Source organism: Dipodomys ordii, unplaced genomic scaffold, assembly GCF_000151885.1.
Source record: "Dipodomys ordii isolate 6190 unplaced genomic scaffold, Dord_2.0 Scaffold7, whole genome shotgun sequence".
Classification (NCBI taxonomy): Eukaryota; Metazoa; Chordata; class Mammalia; order Rodentia; family Heteromyidae; genus Dipodomys; species Dipodomys ordii.
In genome coordinates this window covers 20389745-20410971 of record NW_012267223.1, presented here as the reverse complement: position 1 = coordinate 20410971, position 21227 = coordinate 20389745, and the positions used below count along the sequence as shown (strand labels likewise).

Sequence of the window (21227 nt, the reverse complement as noted above, 5' to 3'; positions counted from 1 at the left end):
AAAAAAAGGCTGCTAAAGGTCAGACAAGCTGTCTGGGAGCTCCCAGAATACAAAGGTTCTAAGCTGGGCACCCCTGGTTCATGCCACCAGATCAGCCTACAATCGTAGCTACTTGGGAGGCTGAGATCCAAGGATTGCGGTTTAAAGCCAGCTAGGGCAGAAAAGTCCCAATGAGACTCTTACCTCCCATTAATCACCAAAAATCAAAAACTTTGAGCTATGGCTCAAAGTGGTAGAGTGCTAGCCTTGAGCAAAAGAGCTCAGGGACAGTGCCCAGGCTCTGAGTTCAAACCCCATGACTGACACAAAAAGAAGATAAAGGTTCTGCATGAGGCTATTCTATTTCTCCCCCATGCTCCAAGCTGCACCTGGTCTTGGTCATGCTTGGACACATTCAGGGGCTGCAAGGTAAGCCTCCCAGCTTGTTTAGGTGTGGCAGGATTGAGCACTGGTGTAAGGGGCGTGGATGTGGCTGGGGACAAACCAGCTCTCTGAGCCCCAGGTCCAGCACCCTAGAAAAGAGAAGGGTATTTATATGCAGCAATTTGGGTGGGGAGCAGCAGAGCAGGGCTCCTGGCCTTGACTGTTGTCTCATGCCTCTTTGGGCTGCCTCTGTGTCCACAGGAAGACAACCACAGCTACTACGTGTCCCGTGTCTATGGCCCCAATGAGCCCCGCAGCCGGGAGCTGTGGGTGGATGTGACCACAGCAAACCAGAGCCAAGTGAAGGTGCACAGGATCCTCTCCAACACCCACCGGCAGGCTTCGGTGAGCATTCCTATCCCTGGCAGGGTAATCCAAGCTAGAGGCTGGACTAGCCCATCCTGCCTGGGAACAGGCCTGGTGTGGCCTGAGGTCTGGGAGCTGGGGGGTTCTTGGCTACAGTGGGGACACTCATTCATTGTTCCAGAGGCCTTGGGGCCTGCTCTAGACATGTCTGCCCTGCTCTGTTCAGACAAGCATGGAGCAATGTGGGCAAACAGCTCTTGGTCCATCAGCTCAGCTTATGTTAACTCCTTCCTGCCCCCTACAGAGAGTGGTCCTCTCCTTTGATTTCCCTTTCTATGGACATCCTCTGCGGCAGATCACCATAGCAACAGGAGGTGAGGTGGAATCAGCAGGGGGCAGGTTACAGATCTCAGCCTGTACTTTAGGGGATGTTCTAGGGGAGAGAAGTGGACTGGGAAGGGATCCACGCTTGATCCACACTCGGCTCTTAATCACTCCCATCACATCAGCTGACCCATATGTGTCTCCCTGGAACAGCATGGCTAGTGTGGACATCCCATAGGTCTTGCATTTCTCTAAAAGAGGAGGAGACAGAGGGGCAGCACTGAGAACTTGAGTTTCCATCCATATCAGGAGTTTGAGTCCCATGTCCCACTTTCCCACGGTTGGGGGAGGTGGGAGTCACCTCTTCTTCTTGCCTCTCCCCCCACCCCACCATGGTCTGTGCCTTCCTAGAGGCATTGGGAGACCTTCTTAAGTCTGGGGCCCTCTAAGTTCATATACATCAGGCTCAGAGCCCAGCAGGTAGGGATGAGGGAAAAGGGGACCCTTGAGGAAAAGCCTAGAGGCTTCCCCTAGAGGCCATGTGTAGTTACTGCTCTGAACTTCTCACCCTAGGCTTCATCTTCATGGGTGATGTGATCCACCGAATGCTCACAGCTACTCAGTATGTGGCCCCTTTGATGGCCAACTTCAACCCTGGATACTCTGACAACTCCACAGTCACATACTTTGACAATGGTGAGACCATGCTTCAGTGTGCACGTTAACCCAGCATAGAGCATCCCTGGTCTGATCCCTTAACCGGTACCCAAGGCCCAGGGAAGGCAAAGGACTTGAGCATAGCCACACAGCCCAGCAGTGCCCCTCACAACTTTCTGGGTTTTAATCTCATGAGTAAGATGGGGATGGCATGTCCTGCCTAGCAGAGTCTAATGAGATATGAAATGGAAACTGTCACCATACAATTCCCCGTTTGTCCTTTTTATCTCTAGGGGGTCAGGAGAGACAAGAGGAAGGGCAGAATACAAGATAAGAGCTGGGCACCAGTGGCTCATACCTGTAATCCTAGCCACTCAGGAGACTGCTAGCCTTGAGCACAAAGAGGCCCAGAGACAGCACCCAGATGGGTGAGAGAAAGAGAGACAGAGACAGAGACAGAGAGAGACACAGAGAGAAATAAGAGAGTATGGATCTGCATGCAGAAGCAGAAGTAGGACCCTTTGGTTCCAGGCAGTGTCTTCAGGCTGTACAGCAACTGCCATCTCAAATTTGCAAATGACTTCCATCATCTCGAATAGACCTGATCCATAGCCAGTCCTCTCTGGCTTCCATTTTTGCAGGATCCCACTCCCTGCTCTACCTCCCCGCCCATCCTGGTCTCTGCTCTTCTCCTCAGGGACAGTCTTTGTTGTTCAGTGGGACCACGTCTACCTACAAGGCCGGGAGGACAGGGGCAGCTTCACGTTCCAGGTGGCCCTGCACCGTGGGGGCCGCATTGTCTTTGGCTACAAAGAGGTGAGGGGGCTCTGGCTGCAGAGATCATTGGGTCTTAGAGTTTTTCCTTGATTCAGCAAATACTTGTAGAGAATCTGCAATGTATGGGTACAGCCTGTAGGCCCTGTCCTTGGAGTCATAAGTCTATAAGACAATAATTGCAGGGATGGACAGAGACAAGTGCTCCTAAGTAGAGGAACTTGGTGCTAGCAGAGGCCAGAGGAGGTTTCTCTGAGGAAAAGGACACAGGGGTTGGACACAAAAAGAGTGCTGAATTTCTGCTGTACCAGTTTAAGAATGCAGAGAGTAATGCATATAGATTCCCTGGTCAGTGAACATACCCAGGTGAACAAAGCACCCAAGACACACCACTGAACTTACAGAGCCCATGGTAGTATTAACCGATCCATGAGCCCGCCCTGTCACACTGAGATGATCCTTCCTGAAAAGGAGCAAATTGTTCCTAAACCAGAAGAAGAAGTTGTGCAGAAGAAAAACGTATTCCAGAAGAAACTAAACTTATGGCACAGGAATAAATTTAGCATAAAATAAATGCAAATAAATGAAAATGAAAAAGGCCACTCTGGCTTCAGAGCAGAGAACAGATTGTTTAGGACTAGAAGATTATTCAGAGGAAAGATGAGGCAGCTTAGAGACAAAGACATAGAGAATGAGATAGACTTGAGAGCCATTGGGCTAATAAAAGGATTTAGAGATGTATTCAATGAGAAAGAAGAGAGAAAAGAAAAGAAGAGGCCAAGAATGACTCTGGGTTTCAAGCCTGCATGGAGGTACAGTCCACTGAATTGAAAATATGCGGAAGGTGGTGTGGGGAAGGTTTGGGACTGGGTAAGAATTTAGTCCTCAGTAGCTAAATAGGCACATAGGACTAGTGCTCCAAGAGGAGGCTAAACTGGCCCCAGAAAATGCTGGGGGGGGGTGAATAGAGCCTCTTCTCCTGTTGTAGATCCCTATGGCTGTCCTGGAAATCAGTTCTTCCCAGCACCCCGTGAAAGCAGGCCTGTCAGATGCCTTCATGATTCTCAACCCATCTCCAGATGTGCCAGGTGAGTGTTCAGAGGTCCAGCAAACACCGTTTGGGGAAGACCCAGCTCAGTCAGAGCCCAGGAGGGTGAGAATGGGAGTTGGCTAGGGAGTGGGACTGAGGGAGGAAGAGGGCTAGGAATACCCAGTTTCCTTTTGATCATTGAAGCACCATTTTTCCCACTGTGTCCAGTAGGAGGCACTAGACTGGCTTTTAGGGGAGGGGTAGCCAGAGTCCTTGTACTCAACCCTTGACCCACTTAGAAAACTTCCCAAAGATGTCAGGTGAGGGAATATAAGCCTTCCAAAATGCAAACAGTGGCTCTCAAGCAAGGGGATGAAAGGACCACTACGCTCTCAGGAGACTCACAGTCTAGCCTCAGCCAGGCCATGAACTCTGCCTGCAGTAAATGAGTCTCAGCAGCCACTGTAAAGTGAAAGTACCTCTTCCTTCAAGCTCTTGCTCCTGCACTGATAATTTAGGAACCCCAAATCTTTCCCTCTTGCTTTAGGACCCCCACCTCATGCCCACCAGGGTTTGAGTCACACCTCTGGGAAGGTTGCCAGTAAGCCACCTGCCACTTCCAACCTCAGCTCAGAGACTTGGCCCTGTCCTCCTCTGCAGAGCTGCATGCGTGACAATTCCATCAGGTGATGGACAGCTGAGGAACATCATTCAGGACTGGGAAAAAGCCTTTGTCTGCTTGTCTCCCTCCTACTTGTGCCTGCTGTGAAATCTAGGGCTGAGGAAAATGTGATATTTATCTAGAATCCAAATTCTAAGTCACTATGTATCAGACCAGTTGAGACACAATGGGGCAGACAGTCCAGCCCCCAGGACAGCCCTCTATCCTTGAGATCAGAGATGCTGTTGAGTCTACCTGCTGGAAAAAGCCTACACCTAATGGCAGACACTGCCTTGTGGCTTCCTGCCTCTAGTCCTCTTAACCTCCATTTCTTCCGACCACTGTGAAATCAGATGTGTTCCTCTCTGGCTCCTCAGTGCTTTTTAGGATCCAGACAAAATCTTTATGTGGCATTCAAGGCCCTTCACACCTGGGCATAGCATCTAAATCCTGCCTTTGTGCCCAGTGGTAGTGGCTCACACTTATAATTCTAGCTATTCCGGAGGATGAGATCTGAGGATTGCAGTTGAAAGCCAGCCTAGGCAGAAAAATCTGTGACTATTTGGATGCCAGCCAAGAGCAAAAAAGCTAAGTGAGAGACCCTGACTTCAAGTCCTGCACTGTACAACGAAGCTAACAAACAAACAAAAGACCCCTTCTATCAGCAGCCTCTCTAAGTCCTGGTGTATGTATCCTTCTGTTCTCCCAACCTGCCAAGGGCTGGCCACATCCTGGTGACATAGTTCCCTGGTGGAAACCCTCCTCTCCCATTCCTTTTTATTTTATTTTTTTTAAACCACTGAGACCATGCATTGATTGGTCAGGCTCAGAACTCTGTATCAGCCAGTGCAAAACTGTTTCCTCTTCTCTCCCCCTAGCATTCTGCTGCCCTGAGCTGCTTCTGCCCCAGTAGGGTGGCAATCCCCTGGGGACTCTCGAGTTCGGAATGATCTGGATCCAATCAAAGAGTTCAGGTTGCTATCCAAAGGATCAGCAGAGACCCGTTCTCTGCTGCCTTTTGACTTTGACTCACTGTAAGAACAAGAGCCTGGAACCACTTGAGTTTGGGAGGGATTATTATTATTATCATTATCATTGTGTGTGTGTGTGTGTGTGTGTGTGTGTGTGTGTGTGTGTGTGTGTGTGTGTGTACCTGAGTGCTGTCCCTGAGTTTTTGTGCTCAAGGCTAGTGTTCTACCACTTGAGCCACAGCTCCACTTCTGGCTTTTTGAGTAGTTTATTGTGACAAGAGTCTCATGGACTTTCCTGTCCTGCTAGGATTACAGGTGTGAGCTGACAACACCCAGCAAGGGAATATTTTGGAAACTGTATGCCTTTGTGTCCGAAGTTTCAGCTTGGAGGACTAGGCAAGGAATTGAAGAGATCTGGGAACTTTGAAATTGTAAATGGAATAAATAGGAACATAGGCATTCATGCGTTTTTGTGGGATAGACTCTCCCACCTTTACTAGATTTTAAAATGGGTTACATAGTGAATGCAAGACCTTGGGTTTAATCTCTAGGATAGGGAAAATAAGATAGGAGAAAATGGGCCATGACTCCTGCTTATAGGAGGAGTCAGAGGCCTCTAGTCAGATATCCTACCCAGCAAACAGCGAATTTGTTTGGATTAAGCTGAACTGCAAATACCAGTCAACCCCAAATAACCATGACTTAAATGAGAAGCTCAGAGAGAAGCCTCCGGTATGCAGACCCTCTTATCTCCATGGAGATAAACCAAACCCAGAACAAGGTAACCTCTGTATCCTTGATTCCAAGTTTGACTCCTCCCTGCCTGGGAAGATATGAAGAGTAGAATTTGGTTGCTTACAATTGGTGAAGACACTCTCCCAGCCAGTGAATCCTTTGTGGGGGAGGGGGAGAAGGCTCTGTCTTCTCCCAGGCTCCTCCCACCACCTCCTCCCACCCTTCATGGGGTTGAGGGAAGAGGAGTTGAAAACAACCAGGTTTTCTTAAGCATTGCTGGTTTGAGCCGTGTGCAGAGCATCTTTGATGCAGAGAAAAGCCACGCACACTTAGCATCGTCTGCTTAACACATGGGTGGCCTAGCTGCTCTTAATGTGGCTGGAGAGCCCGCCAGAAATCAGTCTAATTTCCTCTACTCACCAGCCTAAGAAACTCTTCAATTCACCCACAATATAAAAGGAACGTGAGCATAGCCAACATCAAAACTGACAAGAGTCTGAATTAGTAGAACCGGCTAATGAGGATTTGATTATCAAGGGCTCCAGATTGTAAGCTGCTCTTTGGCTGGCCCCAGAATGGCCTCAGATGGCCCTAACACACTGGACCTTTCCCTTCTGCCGGCAGGTTTTCCTTCTCTGGGCCTTGGTGTTTGTGAATATTGGATGGCTGGGCATAGAGATAAAACAGCATCTCAAACTGCCAGAGACGTAGCTTGGGGACAACTCCTGTCCCACATCTGGAAAAGATCTCCTGGCCATGCACATGGAAGCCTTTGTCCCTGGGCGAGCCTCACATGTTGTTGAAATATCCCAAAGGCAAAGAACTGAAGCAGGGGCATTGAGGATTCTGTTTAGGAACAATTAAAAAAAATATGACAAAGCCATATACTCAAACAAGTACAAGTTGGCAGTTGACATGAGCCAGTATTTTCAATTAGAGACAGATTTGCACATACTCAGCCTCATCCCCTTCCGGCCACCATTCATCTGCCCCGCCCTGTGTTTAGAGTTTAGCTTATTTTCTGAGTCCATCTGGCCATCCTTGGCATATATCCATGCCTGGGGCATAGTTCCAGCTCTGCCCCCACCCTAGATCCTTGCAGGAGGCTCCTAGGAGTCCTCTCTTCCCTGGCTGCCAGTGTCTCTCTCTTTCCACTCAGTTTCCCTGACAAATAGATGTTTCATTATGCACTTGAGTCCCTTGTCCCTTAGCATTCAACCTTCCCTTTGACAGAGGGTGAGCTCAGCTCTGCATCCTTGCAGGTGGAGAGATCTAGAAAACCAGCTATAGAAAGAGGTCTGGCTGGCTTTCGGTGCCCTACCTGAGGACCACCCTTTTGGGAAAGGCCTCCATCTGCAGTGAGAGAGGAAGAAGGGTGTGCTTTCCTCTGGGCTGTGGCTGATGTTAGAATATGTTACTGAGGTTTTTAGGAGTCTGTAACCCATTCTTTTATTCACAGCCACTTCTTGAAACCCTGTTCAACGCCTGGTGCCAGGAGCTGGGGGGTGTGGTGGGGAGGGCAGAGACAAATACCAGGTGAACTATGTCTGTGAATTCTGTCCCTGGGGTACTCCAAGTCTGGTATGGGGGTAAGGGGAGAAGTGGGAGATCGGACAGGAAACTAGATATTGACTTAGCAGTGAGACAGGTGACCCTGGACACTGCACAGGGATTGTGGCTCTCAGAAGAGGACCAGCTGACTGCCCAAGAGTGGGAAGCATGCACCTTGAAGGTGGAAACAGAAGAAGGAAGAAAAGTTGATATTAGACTTTAGATCCCATGACATCAGGTCCCGTGGAAGGCAAGAAATAGATACTTGGACTTTCTTCCTCTCCTCTCTTCTCCTCACCCCTCTTCCCTTCTCCCCTCTCTCCTCTCCTCTCCCTCTCTCCTCTCCTCTCCCTTTCTCCTCTCATTTTATTTGTATCAATTCTAGGGTCTTGAACTCTGGATCTGGTGCTATTCCTGAGCTTTTTTTGGCTTAAGACTAGCATTCTACCACTTGAACCACAGTTCCACTTGTGGCTTTTTGCTGGTTAGTTGGAGATAAGAACCTTACAGATGCCGGGCACTGGTGCTACTCAGGAGGCTGAGATCTGAGGATCGAGGTTCAAAGCCAGCCCGGGCAGGAGAGACCGTGAGACTCCTATCTCCAATAAACCACCAGAAAACCGGAAGTGGTGCTGTAGCTCAAGTGGTAGAGTACTCGCCTTGAGCTGAAGAGCTGAGGGACAGCGCCCAGGCCCAGAGTTCAAGCCCCACGACCGACAAAAAAAAAAAAAAAAAAAAAAAAGAACCTTACAGACTTTTCTTCTCAGGCTGGCTTTTTTTTTTTTTGGTCCGTCATGGGGCTTGAATTCTGGGCCTGGCCACTGTCTCTGAGCTCTTCAACTCAAGGCTAGTGCTCTCCCATTTTAGCCACAGAGCCACTTCCTGATTCTTTTCTTTTTATGTGATATTGAGGAACTGAACTGAGGGCTTCATGAATGCTAGGCAAACACTGTACCACTAAACTACATTCCCAGCCCCTCAGGCTGGCTTTGAACTGTGATTCTCAGATCTCAGCCTCTTGAGTAAACTAGGGTTACAGGCATGAGCCATTGGCACAGCTGCCTGCCTGCCTGTCTGTCTTCCTTCCTCACCCTCTCTCCCTCTCCCCCCATCTCCCCTCCCCCCCTCTCTTTTGTACTGCAGCTCAAACTCTGGGCCTTGTGCTCTTGCTTAACTTTTTCCCCATAGCTGACACCCTATCGTTTAAATAACCCTTCCACTTTGAGCTTTTTGCTGGTTAATTGGTGATAAAATTCTCACAGCTTTATCCAGTGGGGCTGGATTCAAACCAAAATCCTTAGATCTCAGCCTCCCAAGTAGCTAGGATCATAGGTATGAGCCACCAGCTACCTCTAGTGACCAGAGTAGGCAGCACTGGCATTTTAGGCCCCAGAAGACCTGTTCCAGGACAGAGTAGCTTCCTCCTCAGTGGAATAATATTCTGTGGCTCTGAATGCCTAGGGGGAGGGGCTGAGGTGTCTATCCACTGCTACCCTGAAGCAGAACAGTGTGTCATGGCAGAGAGATAGCATGCTTAGCCCAGACCAAACTGGGGTTCCACCTTGGGTTAAGTAGGAGGGAACAATTCCAAGGTTGAGGAGAAGTGCACGATGGAGGGAGATATTCTGCTAAGCAGTGGAGGGAGTGTGTGGGGGATGGGAAGCCCAACAGTTACACACACACACCCCCCCACACACACACATACCACTTACATGGATACCCTACTGATTCCTGCTGACACCTTAGGACATTTCTCTCTAAACCTTTCAGCTGGATGATAAACTTATTTCCCCATCTAGTCCTGTTTCTTTTCATTGGTTTCTTTCTCTCTTTCTTTATTTCTTTCTCTCCCCACCCCCTCTTTTCTTGTGCTGGTCCTGGGGCTTAAATTCAGGGCCTGAGTACTATCCCTGAGCTTTTGTGCCCAAGACTAGTGCTCTACCACTTGAGCCACAGGTCCTACTTCTGGCTTTTTTTTTTGGTAGTTAATTGGAGATAAAAATTTGTCTCATGGGGGCTGGGAAGGTGGCTCAGTGGTAGAGCACTTGCCTTGCATGCCTGAGGCCCTGGGTTCGATTCCCCAGCACCACATAAGCAAAAAGAAAACAAGCCGGAAGTGGCACTGTGGCTCAAGTGGTAGAGAGCTAGCCTTGAGCTGAAGAGCTGAGGGACAGCGCCCAGGCCCAGAGTTCAAGCCCCACGACTGACAAAAAAAAAAAAAAAAAATTTGTCTCATGGGCTTTCTTATCCAGGCTGGCTTTGAACTGTGATCTTTAGATTTCAACCTCCTGAGTGGCTGAGCCACAGGAGCCTGGCTTACTCCATGTTTCTTGTGTCAAAAATCTAACCCAAACTAGTTTAAATAGAAAGGGTACAGCAAGCACTGGCGAATGCTGAAGAAGCCCAAAGAACTAAAGGAAAAGATAACCACCTGGGAAGACAGGGAATAGCACTAGAACTTCCTGCTAATCTCTACAAAACTACAAAATGGCTTTATTCTGGCTTTTTCCATAAGCCTGAAATATAGGCATCTATAGGCTCTGAGCTTGCATCTTCTCAACTTTGTTACAAGAGAATAAAAATGCTTCTTGATCCTAGTTGAAAAGTCTCAAAGGAGGTCTCTGATTGGTCTAGCCCGAAACCAATCACTGTGAGACAGGACCAGTGAAAATGGTAGCTCCAGAACAATCTCCATGTAGAAATGGACTGGGCACAGTTTCCCCAATGGGAACACTGTTTCCAGAAGGAGGAAGGGTTGTTGGGTAGACCACACACTAAGTGGCCCTTTCCTCTTATGAGGAAACTCATTGGCAAAGGTCAGCTGCCAGCTGCTTGCCTTTCAGCGCCAAAAGAAACCAACCTGAGTCATGGTTCTTGGGTGGGTGCGGTGGGATAATGGGAAATATCAAAGCCCGTGAGAGTACCATTTTAGGACAAGCCCTTTCATCTACAGTTCCAGTGTTTTCCTTCCAAAAAAATATTGCGGCAGATTGTTTCTGTCTTTCCACTTCACAGAGAAGACACAGAGGCTCCAAAGCCTTGCCTAAGGTTAACCAACAAATCAGGAGCAGAACTTGACTCAGTTCTTGCGTTTCTCAATTCTGAAGTCCCGAGGGAAGTTTCTGCAGGGATTGAGGTAGGACTTAAGGTTGGCTTCTGGCCCTGAACTTTGCTCAGGCCTCCATAAAGAAGAGAGTGGTAGAATATGTCAGGAATGTGCAGGTGGGAGCCTGCCTGTGTGCAGATGTCTACAGAGCATTCCTCGTGGGCCAGGTTCAGGCCAGGTACTTACCACTCCACTCCTAGCAGAGCTTGGTGCAGAGCCAGTGGGGTGAATGCAATGGGCAGAGGGCACCTGGCCTGAGTAAGGGACAGCAGGGAGCTGGCTGAGGGGGGATGATCTAAGGAAGTAGGACTTCAGCTAGATCGTCAGCTTATCTGCACCAGTCAAGGAGGGAAAGGTGGGAGAACATGTAGATCAAGGGAATAGCAGCTACGATGGCTCAGAGGTATGAAAAGGGAAAGAATGCTTGCTGTCCTGATACCAGGGGTAGTCAGGCCTCTGTATTGAGTATTTCAACCTGCTCATCAAAGAGCACTATTCCCTAGGGTCAGCTCCTGTCCTCCAATCTCCCTTGCAGCCTTAATGCTGTTGTAGCACAGGTTGACGATTATTTTCTTCTCGGTGTCCAATTGCCAACTCCTGGTAGGCCCTGGGTACAGATCTTGAAGCCCTCTGGCTGTAACATGTGCCTGATGACAAGTTTTGCTTCTGTTTCAGAGTCTCGGCGCAGGACCATCTTTGAGTATCACCGTGTGGAGCTGGACTCCAGCAAGATCACCAGCACATCGGCCGTGGAGTTCACTCCATTGCCAAGTGAGTAGGAGTGTTCCCACCAGTGAAGGGCATTCTGCTAATCTGGAACACACTTTGGAGTGACACTGGGTTCAAATCGCAGGCCTGTCTCTGACTCCTGAGAGGTACAACCACCTAATCTTTCCAAGCCTCCATCTCTCATCTGTAACCTCATCTGTGGCCTCATGGCACCTCCCTTCTAAATCTGTGGCCAGGGCAGAATAACAGGTTGAATTGAGCATGGAAATGGCAGCCATTTCCAGCTTTTTTGCTGGTTAATTGGAGATTAAGAGTCTCATGGACTTGCCTACCACTGGATGCCAGTTTGCTTTTTGCTTTTTTGAGACATGGACTCACTTTGTAGCTCAGAATGGCCTAGAATTCACTGTGTAGCCTAGGGTGACCCCAAACTCTCAATCCTCCTGACTCTGCCTCCCAAGTGCTAGGATTATAGGCATGTACCATATTTGCTCAATGAATGAAAGGATAAAGGAATCCCTCCAAGGGTTATTGAGAGAAATGAATCAATAACAAGGAGCACTTACCATGTGTTCTTTCTCTATCTCCCTATCCTCTCACTTCATGCTCATGACAGGTGAGTCTTCCGGGTAGGTGGTAGCATATTCCCTTATTCACAAATGAGTTCCTGAAGCAACACAGGATGCTACAACCCTCCAAGTCAGACTCCAGCCAGGAAGAGCAGAGGTAATGGCCCCTCCTGTGCCGTATGGATACCTCATTTCCCAGAGGAGAGTTAGAAGTAAGGAATGAGACACCCTATGCCCAGTTTGCCTGGACTTTCCTAGAGGAGGTGCAGAGCCCAGTCAGGACTCTGGTGGCAATCCTTCTCTGAGGCCTAATGTTGGGAATGGGCAGTAAGGACCCCCCAGCTAGCACGGCCTGGACATAAATGAACAACTTCTGCCACTTTCCACTAGAAACATGACTGACTTCTTTGACTTCACACACTTATAGGCTCTGTGATTTTTCTTCTGAGACCCCATGACACAGAATTCTAGGGTTATTTTTGTTCAATTAGTGGTTAATGTCTGTCTCCTCATATGACTGTAAGCCCCAGGGGGCAGGGACCAGGTCTTACTGTGGGATCCCCAGCACCAGCTCAGGGATGGCCCCTTTGTGATGGAGGAAGGAAGGAAGGAAGGAAGGAAGGAAGGAAGGAAGGAAGGAAGGAAGGAAGGAAGGAATTTAGGGCTGCTCTTCAAGAGAGGATGGCAGTAATGACCTCAACAGCCCCTGCTAGGTCAGGGACTCCATAGTTCCAGAACCCAGAATTCTGGAGTTTCACCCTTTCAAACCAGGTCCTGGTGTTGAGTGGCCGCTATTTCCTCTCTTGCAGCCTGCCTACAACATCAGAGCTGTGACTCCTGCATGTCCTCAGACCTGACCTTCAACTGTAGCTGGTGCCATGTCCTGCAGAGGTTTGTACCAGGTTATGCACTGAGTCTCAACAGCAAACCATGGGCCAGAAGGCAGCAAGGGTCTACTTGTTGCCCATAGTTTTGTCAGTATTAGGGTATCTCTGATTCTTACTCACAGAAGTGAGTTTCTCCCTGAGGCTTGTACCTGATTAAGGTGATCATGTGATTGGGTAGGGCCTTAGGTGGTGTCAGGCTTCTGGAAGATTCTAGATATTGTGCCTGCCTCCATATACCCAAGCAGATTGGCTCATCCAACCTTTATGAGCAGGGCTTCATAAACAGTAGACCATAGCTGTGGGCATCCTAGAATCACAGGAGCTCTTATAGACATGTGGAGACTGGGATCCCTTATGTCAAGAACCTGGGAAGGATCCCTGGGTCTGCATTTTAATGTGGTGTCTCATTTGCAACCAAGTGTGAGAACTGCTAGCTTAGCAACAGGCTGAGATGCAAAGATCCATTGCCCCTGACCCCAAACCACAAGTCTCAAGATCTTTCCCAGGCTGAAACAAGGTTTCCTGAAAACCAGGAGTGTGGCTGTGGTAGGTATCCATGGAAACTAGGGAAGCTACAAAGCTGTGTTTAGCTGTGTTTGCTTAGTGTGGAAGCACGGAGAATTCTGGGTGAGATCCAGTGTGAGGGATAAAGTTCTTAAACCCGACTCATCTTCCACTCCTTGTTCTGAAATCATTTCCTCACAGATTAGACTCATAATGTAAGCTCTGTTCTCCGGTCCAAGATAAACAAATGGCAGGAGGGGTAGAAAAAGGGATTCCTGTGGGGACTAGTGCCCTCATGAGGATGGGAAGCCCGAGGAACTCTGAGAGCCTTTAAGGCAAATTGCAAAATTATAGGCTCCGAGTTGCCCTGCAGCTGTTCTGCAGCTGTCAGCGTTTCCTTTGCTCCTTTCCAAGTCAGGGAGCAGATATAGCAGCCCAGGCACATAGGACTGGTGTCCAGGAAGGTGGGGGGCGGAAAGGGGCACTCCACAGGCCTCCCAGGTGTGCTTGCCACCAGCTGTGCTTGTACTCACTCTCTTGGGACTTCAGTTGGTTGACTCTGTAGAATGGACAGAGGCCATGTGACTCAGGAAGACGTGGGTGAGGAACACTCTGTTATTTGAACTCTTCAAATGCCAAATAGCATTTAAACAAAGCCTCCAGGGGCAGGGAAGGTACAGAGTCTCAGAATGGGTTGGCAAATTAGACCCTGGGCTCACTCTTTCTGGAATGGAGTTCTGCCAATTGTGGCCTCTGAGGTTCTCAGAATCACCAGCTGTGGCTCATGCCTGTAATCCTAGCTACTTAGGCGGCTGAGAGCTAAGGATCATGGGTTCAAAACCCTCCCTGGCAGACAAATCCTGAGATTCTTTCATCTCCAATTAACCAGTAAAAAGCCAGAACCGGAGTCATAGTTCAGAATGGTAGAGTGCCTGCTGCAGTGAACAACAAAACTGAGTAAGAACAGAGGTTAAGCCCCAGTACCTAGTGCATGCACGCATGCAGGCGTGCACACGCACACGTGCACACACAGACACAGACACAGACACAGACACACACACACACACACACACAGAAACATATCCCTGGGACCAGTACCCCAGATGTCTGAATTTTGGAGTGCTTCATCTTATGTGCTTTCCATGTTGAGAAACATTATCTTAGCACTGAGGAGACTCTTGAGATGGCCTCAGATGAGCCCTGACATATTGGGGCTGGCTGCCACTGTGTGACTCAGCGTTCAACCCAGGCTGAGCCGCAGGAACTGAAAATGGGTCAAATGAACACAAGCCCTCGATTTACCACCACTCCTAGTTAGTGGCTGCACCCCAACTCAGAGACGATGACAGTGTGAGGGGAGGGACGGGCTTCTTCCACAGGAAGAGCCTGGTTGGAGAAAGGCCAGGGCCTGGGCTGGTGGCCCCTGCTGAAGCCATCAGCTCCAGCACAAGCATGCTCCATCAGAGTGGGCAAGACTGATTTGAGCCGGAACCCCCTGTCCCCCACACACCTATGGACTCACTTCAACCCATGCCTTTCCTTGCCAGCTCTCTAAAGCACTGGCTCAAAATGAGAGCTGAGTCCAAGTCCCTAGAAAGCCAAAACGCAGAGCTGGTTCAGTGGAATCCCATAGTTCTCTTTCCCTCCCCAGCCTGACCCTTCCCTCCTTCCTCCCTTCCCCATCCCCTCCCCTCCCTCTCCTCTGAAACTTTTTGGGATGTCCTTTCCTTGCTCTGGTGCTAGATCTGCTTTAGACAATTTCATATACCATGGAAGGTATCATCCTGTCATCCTACATTGCCCCCCACCCCACAGCCAACATAACGTCTAAGGGTGACTTTAGCCTCAGGATTCGTTCAGGAAATGATGACTCATAATTCTGCCTCCTAGTATCACTGTGAGGTCCCATGGGGGTGGTGCTGGCACCTTCAGGAGACCCTCAGACAATGCCCTTTCTCATGTTCCTCTTTCACTCTGGGCTGACTGGCTCAGGGCCTGGCAAATCATTTTCACAGACCTATATTGAAAGCACAATCCTTAACCCATTGGCTTGACCTAAAAAGAACTTGAGTCCCCACCTCCAAATCCTCACTGACCCCAAAATCATGGGCACAGAAGACCTGAGAAGGAACATGTGGCTGGCCCAGTTTGGCCACCCTGCAAGCAGAAGACATAGCTCAGAGCCGCAGAGGCCCTTTCGGAACAGACTGAGGGCCCTCCGGAAGCTGCACCCTTGGGTCTCAGACAGCCAAGGGTGCTAAGTTAACTTGCTGAGAAGTCATTCATTCCTTGCCCTGGTGGCTCAGGATGTTATTCTTCCAGATGTCCCTGAGCTTGAGTAGAGCTTGGTGGCTTCACCCAGCATTGAAGAGGGAAGAACAGAAATTTAAATACGGTACCTTAGAGAACACTCTGTATGGTACCTTGTCCCTAAATAGGCACTTGGTGTCTTCTAGAGCAGCCAAGATGGAAAAGTCCAGAGACCTTTTTTTTTTTTTTTTTTTTTTGTCAGTCCTGGGGCTTGAATTCAGGGCCTGGGCACTGTTCTTAAGCTTTTGCTCAAGGCTAGCACTCTACCACTTGAGCCACAGTGCTGCTTCTGGCCTTTTCTGTGTATGTGGTACTGAGGAATTGAACCTAGGCTTCATGCATGCTAGGCAAGCACTCTACCACTGAGCCACCTTCCCAGCCCTTCAGAGACTCCTATCAGCTCATTTCAGTCTTCCAGCCTCTGGCCTGTAGTGACTATACTGGGAGACACTGACTAAGCATGCTGACCTTCAGCCCAGCTAGAGGTCACCTGCATACACACAGCTGGGCAGATGAAGCCTTGGTCTGGTAGCCAGGTACCACCAATACCTTCCTCTCCTTCCAAGAAGGAATGGGGGACAGGAAGGTCTACTTTAGTTCCCAGGTACCAGCTGCCTGGTGCCATTATGCCTGTGCAGTGGCCTTAGGGAACCTCTTACTTATGCTGGGAAGAGCCTTCTCCTGACTGACATAAAGAACTGTCACTGATGGGAGCTGGGAAGATGGCTCAGTGGTAGAGCGCTTGCCTTGCATGCATGAGGCCCTGGGATCGATTCCTCAGCACCACATAAAGAAAAAAAAAAGCAGGAAGTGGCGCTGTGGCTCAAGTGGTAGAGTGCTAGCCTTGAGCTGAAGAGCTGAGGGACAGTGCCCAGGCCCAGAGTTCAGGCCCCACAGCCAGACCAAAAAAAAAAAAAAAGAACTGTCACTGATTGGAGTATGTGGCAGGGGAGGGTTGCTCTGTCAAGCCCCTCACATACTTAACCTTTTGGTCCCCCCTCAGGTGCTCCAGTGGCTTTGACCGCTACCGCCAGGAATGGCTGGCCTATGGCTGTGCCCAGGAGGTAAGAGGCACGTGTGATCTTTGGTTGTTCCTATGCCAGGTGGGGGGGAAAGGGGGCTGCCAGCAGTTGTCTTTAGCCCTGGATGACCTTGTTTTTTTCAGATTCCTCTAAGCCAATCAGCCCATTTTGGGTCCCTGAGACTAGTGTCACTGGCAACTGACCTCAAATAGGAATTCCTATGGTCCCTGCAAAGGCCACAGAGCCTCTTGTACTTAGTGGTATCAGTGAAGCCCCTGCCAAGGTTCTAACTCTCGCCCTCTGGCTTTTGAGGGAAGTGAGTAAATCTAAGGGTAAGGCTTATTCCAGGTACCTCCCATTTAGTGGCTTGTACAAACAAACCAACAGCTATAATTTTCCAGAACACTTAATACTTTTTTTGGGGGGGAGGGGTCCGGTTGTGGGCCTAAACTCTGGGCCTGGGCGCTGTCCCTCAGCTCTTCAACTCAAGGCTAGCACTCTACCACTTGAGTCCCAGTGCCACTTCCAGCTTTTTTCTTTTTGCTTATGTGGTGCTGAGGAATCGAACCCAGGGCCTCATGCATGCAAGGCAAGCTCTCTACCACTGAGCCACCTTCCCAGCCCCAGAACACTTAATACTTTGATTCTGGATGAAGAACATCCTCTAGCCTCATACTTTGACCTGGCTTATCGATTAAGGTGTCTCACTAACTAGGCTCAAACCTTAATTCTTTGGGTCTCCCAAGTATCTGGAGGTCATCATGCTTGGCTATTTTAGTTTTGAGAAGGATCTATACCATCTGTACTATGTAGACCAGGCTGATCTTAAAAACTCTTGGTCCTCCTGCCTCAAGCCCTCTGAGTACTAGAATTATAGGTGTTTACCAGCTCTCTCTTCTTTTAATACAAGCACATAGTATGTGCTAAACACATCACTGTGTGTGTTTATAGTTGTTTTTATTTATTTTGGTGTGTGTGTGTGTGTACTGGTCCTGGGGCTTGAACTTAGGGCCTGGGTGCTGTCTCTGAACTTTTTTGTTCAAGGCTATCACTCTACCACTTGAACTACAGCTCTACTTCTGGCTTCTTTTTGGCTTTAATTGGAGATAAGTGTCTCACAGACTTTCCAACCAGACTGACTTTGAACTGCGACCCTCAGATCTCAACCTCCTGAGTAGCTAGGATTGTAGCTACCAGCAGCCAGCTGTTAGTTTTTGTTTTGTTTGCAATTTTTTTTCTGCCAATACTGGGGCTTGAACTCAGGGCCTGGGGACTGTCCCTGAGCTTCATTTTGCTCAAGGCTAGAACTCTACCACTTGAGCCACCATAGCACCACTTCTGGCCTTTTCTGTGTATGTGGTACTGAGGAATCAAACCCAGGGCTTCATGCATGCTAGGCAAGCACTCCACCACTGAGCCACATTCTCAGCCCCCAACTTTTTTTTGTTGGTCATGGGGCTTGAACCCTGGGTCACTCAGCTCTTCAGCTCAAGGCTAGCACTCTACCACTTGAGCCACAGCGCCACTTCCTGCTTTTTCTGCTTATGTGGTGCTGAGGAATCGAACCCAGGGCCTCATGCAGGCAAGGCAAGCACTCTACCACTGAGCCACCTTCCCAGACTTCTGGTGGTTTATTGGAAATAAGAGTCTCACAGTCTTTCCTGCCTGGGCTGGCTTTGAACTGCAATCCTCAGATCTCAGCCTCCTGAGTAGGTAGGATTAGAGGTGTGAGCCACCGGTGCCCGGCCCAATTTTGTTTTTTTGAGATGAGGTCTCATGTTGCTCAAGCTGGCCTCTAACTCCTGGGCTAATCAATCCTCCCATTTCATCCTACTGAATTGCTGGAACTCAATAGAAGGTTTAAATGCATTCAGGACTCAGCTCTGTCTAGACAGCAGTGCTGGAATCTCTCTTGCAGGCAGAGGGAAAGACATGCGAGGACTTCCAGGATGAAGAGCACTACTCAGCCTCCCCGGAAAGCTCCTTCAGTCCCTTTGACAGGGACCTCACTTCCACCTCCTCCTCTCTCATCCTTGACAGCCTCACTACTGAAGGTAAGGCCTGAGCCTTGGGGCTGGGAGAGGCCTGGGGAAGAGCTACTGCATGGACACTCCTGTTCTCACAGGGACGCTGAACTGGTATTGCTTACCCTTGATCCTAGGAGGGACTCAAGCTCAGAGAGTTTAGGTCACTGGCTGCGGAGAAGCAGAAGCAGGTTTTGAGCAAGTAGATACTATGTGGGCCAGATCTACCTTCTAGTATTCAGGGCTACATGGGTGCCCGCAGTCTTATGAACATTCCCTAGGGAAGTGAAGAGCTAGGCAGGAGCAGGAAGTTTGACTGGAAGGAAGTCATAGAGAATGAGCAAATGATGGGAAAAGCTAGCAGTGTGGAGGAACTGAGTCCATGCCAGGTGGGGTGCAAAGTCATACATGCATTAGCATCCAATTATACTAATAATTTTGGAGTTTGATACAGTTATATACCCATTTTATAATGAAAATACCAAGACTCAGGGGTGGAGGACTTGCCCAAGCTCACACAGCGAGGACCAAAAGCAAATGTCTTTTCCCAAAACACTACTGCCTTTCTCTATGCTGAAAGAAATGAAAATGAAGCTGGGTGCTGGTGGTTCATGCCTATAATCCTAGCTACTTGGTAGGCTGAGATCATGGTTTGAAACCAGTTGGGGAAAAAAAAAAATCCATGAGACTTTTTTTTTTGGGTCTGGTCGTAGGGCCTGAACTCTGGGCCTGGGCACTGTCCCTCAGCTCTTCAGCTCAAGGCTAGCACTCTACCACTTGTGCCACAGCACCACTTCTGGCTTTTTTCTTTTTGCTTATGTGGTGCTGAGGAATTGAACCCAGGGACTCATGCATGCAAGGCAAGCGCTCTACCACTGAGCCACCATCCCAGCCCTCCATGAGACTTTTATCTCCAGTTAACCACCAAAAAAAGCCCAAAATAGAGCTGTGGTTCAAGTGGTAGAGTATCAGCCTTAAACAAAAACAGCTAAGCACCCATGCCCTGAGTTCAAGTCCTAGGACCAGCACACACAAAAAGGAAAATGTTGGACTGAAACCCCTTAAAATCCAGACACTCTCAGGGTAACAGACCATACTCATTCCGCTAATCTTGTTCCTCTGATCTATTTCTTTGAAGATGACACCAAGTTGAATCCTTATGCAGGAGGAGATGGTAAGTACTGAACCACAGGCCCCTCTTTATCAGATCCCGGGCTTTGGGCCCACCCTGAGGAAAGTGGGTGAGCGGAGGGAGGGCTCAGAGGCTCTAGGCACAGGTCCCTAGGTTGAGGAACCATGTATACCTTAGACATTCCTGATTGTAGCCTTCTGCCTTCACTTCCCTAAATGGGGTGGGATGAGGATTGTGGCCCTGGCCTCTCCTTCTTCCTCCTCTGCATCCTGAAGTGTCTTTGGGTTGGCAGAGAATACATGATTTGCCAGTCACCAGATGTGGGATTCTCCCAGTCTCTGATGATCTCTCTGGACATGGGAGGGGTCCTTCTTCCCTCGCCCTTTTCCAAGAATCAGCTTGACCCTTGTGCAGCCATGGCCAAGGGTCAATATAGAAACACATTCCAGCTTTAGACTGGATGTTCTCAGGGGTATAGTGGGAGCAGTGAATTATTAACATCTGACATCTGATCTATCTCCCCATGAAGATAGGGCTATCGCCTTCCTGGAGAACGATGTGAGTGTGTGCGGTTGGTGGTGGGGAGCCAGGCCATGTGCCCCTTATTCTCACCTTCATTCTCATCAGCCACAGCTCTGCCCCTCAGATCCACAGGGTCACAGCAGGCTGATAGCCAGGGAAGCTAGTGTGGGGAATATCACCCTAGCCTTCTCACTGGTTGGCAGATGGAGATACGAGCCATGCACTAGAGTGCTCTGGATAGTTTCTGTTCTGAGTTTCCTCTGCGTACAGCATGCCCAGAAGAGAAAAGGGATGGGGAGGACAATAGTTCTGAATGTATGCAACATTCTAGCTTAGGGCTCACCCTCTGTTGCCTCCCCTTCTACTTAACTAACTATATAAAAATGATTCAGTATTTCTGTTACTGACATGCACATCTCCCACATTCCTTTCAGATAGAGGGAATAAGCAAATGGACACACCCAAGTACGTCAGGAGACTAGGCTTTTTAGAGTCTGGCCCTGAATTTGTACTTCCTTGAGCCTAAACTTTCTGGGAGTCTACTACTACCTCGTATAAGTTATGGGTAGGAATAGATGCGCTTCCAGCTCTAGACTACAGGAATGTTCTGTCTCCTCCTGGGGATGCTCTCAAGAATGCATGCTGATGGGGCTGGGAAGGTGGCTCAGTGGTAGAGTGCTTGCCTTACATGCATGAGGCCCTGGGTTCAATTCCTCAGCACCACATAAGCTGGAAGTGGCGTTGTGGCTCAAGTGGTAGAGCACTTGCTTTGCAAGCCTGAGGCCCTGGGTTCGATTCCTCAGTACCACATAAGCACAAAGAAAAAAGCCAGAAGTGGCACTGTGGCGCAAGTGGTAGAGTGCTAGCCTTGAGCTGAAGAGCTGAGGGACAGTGCCCAGGCCCAGAGTTCAGGCCCCACAACCAGACCCCCCCCAAAAAAAGAAAAAGAATGCAAGCTGGCTGAAGAACTTCTAGAGGACCTAGAATTCA

General features: G+C 49.1%; 1 protein-coding gene across 2 annotated transcripts in view; it reads left to right on the top strand.

Annotated features, from left to right (window-relative positions):
• The window catches only part of Plxdc1 (plexin domain containing 1), a 55073-nt gene that overhangs the window by 29695 nt on the left and 4151 nt on the right, over positions 1-21227 (top strand). For both annotated transcript variants that reach the window (XM_013036019.1, XM_013036018.1), the window contains exons 3-12: positions 625-768; positions 1034-1103; positions 1627-1749; positions 2408-2526; positions 3473-3572; positions 11214-11309; positions 12646-12727; positions 16541-16601; positions 18478-18613; positions 19722-19757. In XM_013036019.1, the coding sequence (XP_012891473.1) occupies positions 625-768; positions 1034-1103; positions 1627-1749; positions 2408-2526; positions 3473-3572; positions 11214-11309; positions 12646-12727; positions 16541-16601; positions 18478-18613; positions 19722-19757 (967 nt within the window). The remainder of the gene's footprint in view (positions 1-624; positions 769-1033; positions 1104-1626; positions 1750-2407; positions 2527-3472; positions 3573-11213; positions 11310-12645; positions 12728-16540; positions 16602-18477; positions 18614-19721; positions 19758-21227) is intronic.